A 1634-nucleotide genomic window follows, 5' to 3' on the forward strand; every position below is an offset into this window, starting at 1 on the left:
ATACAGGGTACTCCAATCTCTGGGATACAGGGTACTCCAATCTCTGGGATACAGGGTACTCCAATCTCTGGGATACAGGGACACCCCATCCCTGGGATACCGGGACACCCAATCCTTGGGATACAGGGAACCCCAATCTCTGGGATACCAGGACCCCCAATCCCTGGGACACCCAATCCCTGGGATACTGGGACCCCAATCCCTGGGATACAGGTACTCCCAAGCCCTGGGATATCAGGACCCCCAATCCCTGGGATACAGGGAACTCCAACCCCTGGGACACCAGGACACCCAATCCTTGGGATACTGGGACACCCAATCCTTGGGATACAGGTACTCCCAATCCCTGGGATATCAGGACCCCCAATCCTTGGGATATGGGGACCCCAACCCCTGCGATACCAAGACCCCAATCCCTGGGACACAGTGAAATCCCTGGGATATCGGACCCCAGTCCCCGGGATATGGGGATCCCAATCCCTGGGACACGGGGAAATCCCTGGGACATGGAGACCCCCAGTCCCTGGGATACAGGACACCCAGTCCTTGGGATATGGGGACCCCCAATCCCTGGGATACCAGGAACCCCAATCCCTGGGACACCGGGACCTCAATCCCTGGGACACCAGGACACCCAATCCTTGGGATATGGGGACCCCAATCCCTGGGAAACAGAGACCCCCAATCCCTGGGACACAAGGACACCCAATCCCTGGGATACCAGGACACCCAATCCTAGGGATATGGGGACACCCAATCCCTGGACATGGGGACCCCAATCCTTGGGACACTGGGACTCCAATCCCTGGGATACAGGGACCCCCAATCCCTGGGATACCAGGACCCCCAATCCCTGGGATACCAGGACACCCAATCCCTGTGACACGGAGACCCCCAATCCCTGGGACACAGTGAAATCCCTGGGATATTGGGCCCCAATCCCTGGAATACAGGAAACCCCAATCTCTGAGACACTGGGACCCCCAATCCCTGGGACACAGGGAAATCCCTGGGATACAGGGACCTGCCCCAGGCCATCCCAGGGGACCCCCAATCCCTGGGATACAAGGGCCCCCAGTCTCTGGGACACTGGGAACCCCAGTCCTTGGGATACCAGGACCCCCAATTCCTGCGACATGGGGAAATCCCTGGGAAATGGGGACCCCAATCCCTGGGATACAGGGACCAGCCTCGGGCCCGAAAACTGAGAGCGACTGGGATACCCCCCTACACCCCCATCCTGCAGGGGGGGTCAGGGGTGACAATGGGGACCCCCTGTCCCAGTTACTGTCCCAGGGGATGGAATCAGAGACCCCCCCAGTCACTGTCCCGGGGATCCGGGGGGTCCCAGTGGCCCCGGGGGTCCCAGGGGATAAATTGGGGACGCCCTGTCCCAGTCACTGTCCCGGGGGTTCCCAGGGGATGGAATTGGGGACCCCTGTCCCAGTCACTGTCCCGGGGGTCCCAGGGGATGGAATTGGGGTCCCCCTGTCCCAGTCACTGTCCTGGGGGTCCCAGGGGATGGAATTGGGGCCCCTCTGTCCCAGTCACTGTCCTGGGGGTCCGGGTGGTCCCGGTGGCCCCGGGGGTCCCCTCATGCCGGGCTCTCCCTTGGGTCCCTCGGGCCCTGCCCG

General features: G+C 61.7%; 1 protein-coding gene across 1 annotated transcript in view; it reads right to left on the bottom strand.

Annotated features, from left to right (window-relative positions):
* The window catches only part of LOC103764564 (collagen alpha-1(X) chain-like), a gene marked incomplete at both ends in the record, with an annotated part of 3090 nt that extends 1463 nt beyond the window's left edge, over window positions 1-1627 (bottom strand). The window contains one exon of the mRNA XM_029960143.1: window positions 1552-1627. Coding sequence (XP_029816003.1) covers window positions 1552-1627 — 76 coding nt within the window. The remainder of the gene's footprint in view (window positions 1-1551) is intronic.
* Window positions 1628-1634: the final 7 nt, after the last annotated feature.

The sequence above is a fragment of the Manacus vitellinus genome, unplaced genomic scaffold, assembly GCF_001715985.3.
Source record: "Manacus vitellinus isolate BGI_N305 unplaced genomic scaffold, ASM171598v3 scaffold_250_pilon, whole genome shotgun sequence".
Classification (NCBI taxonomy): Eukaryota; Metazoa; Chordata; class Aves; order Passeriformes; family Pipridae; genus Manacus; species Manacus vitellinus.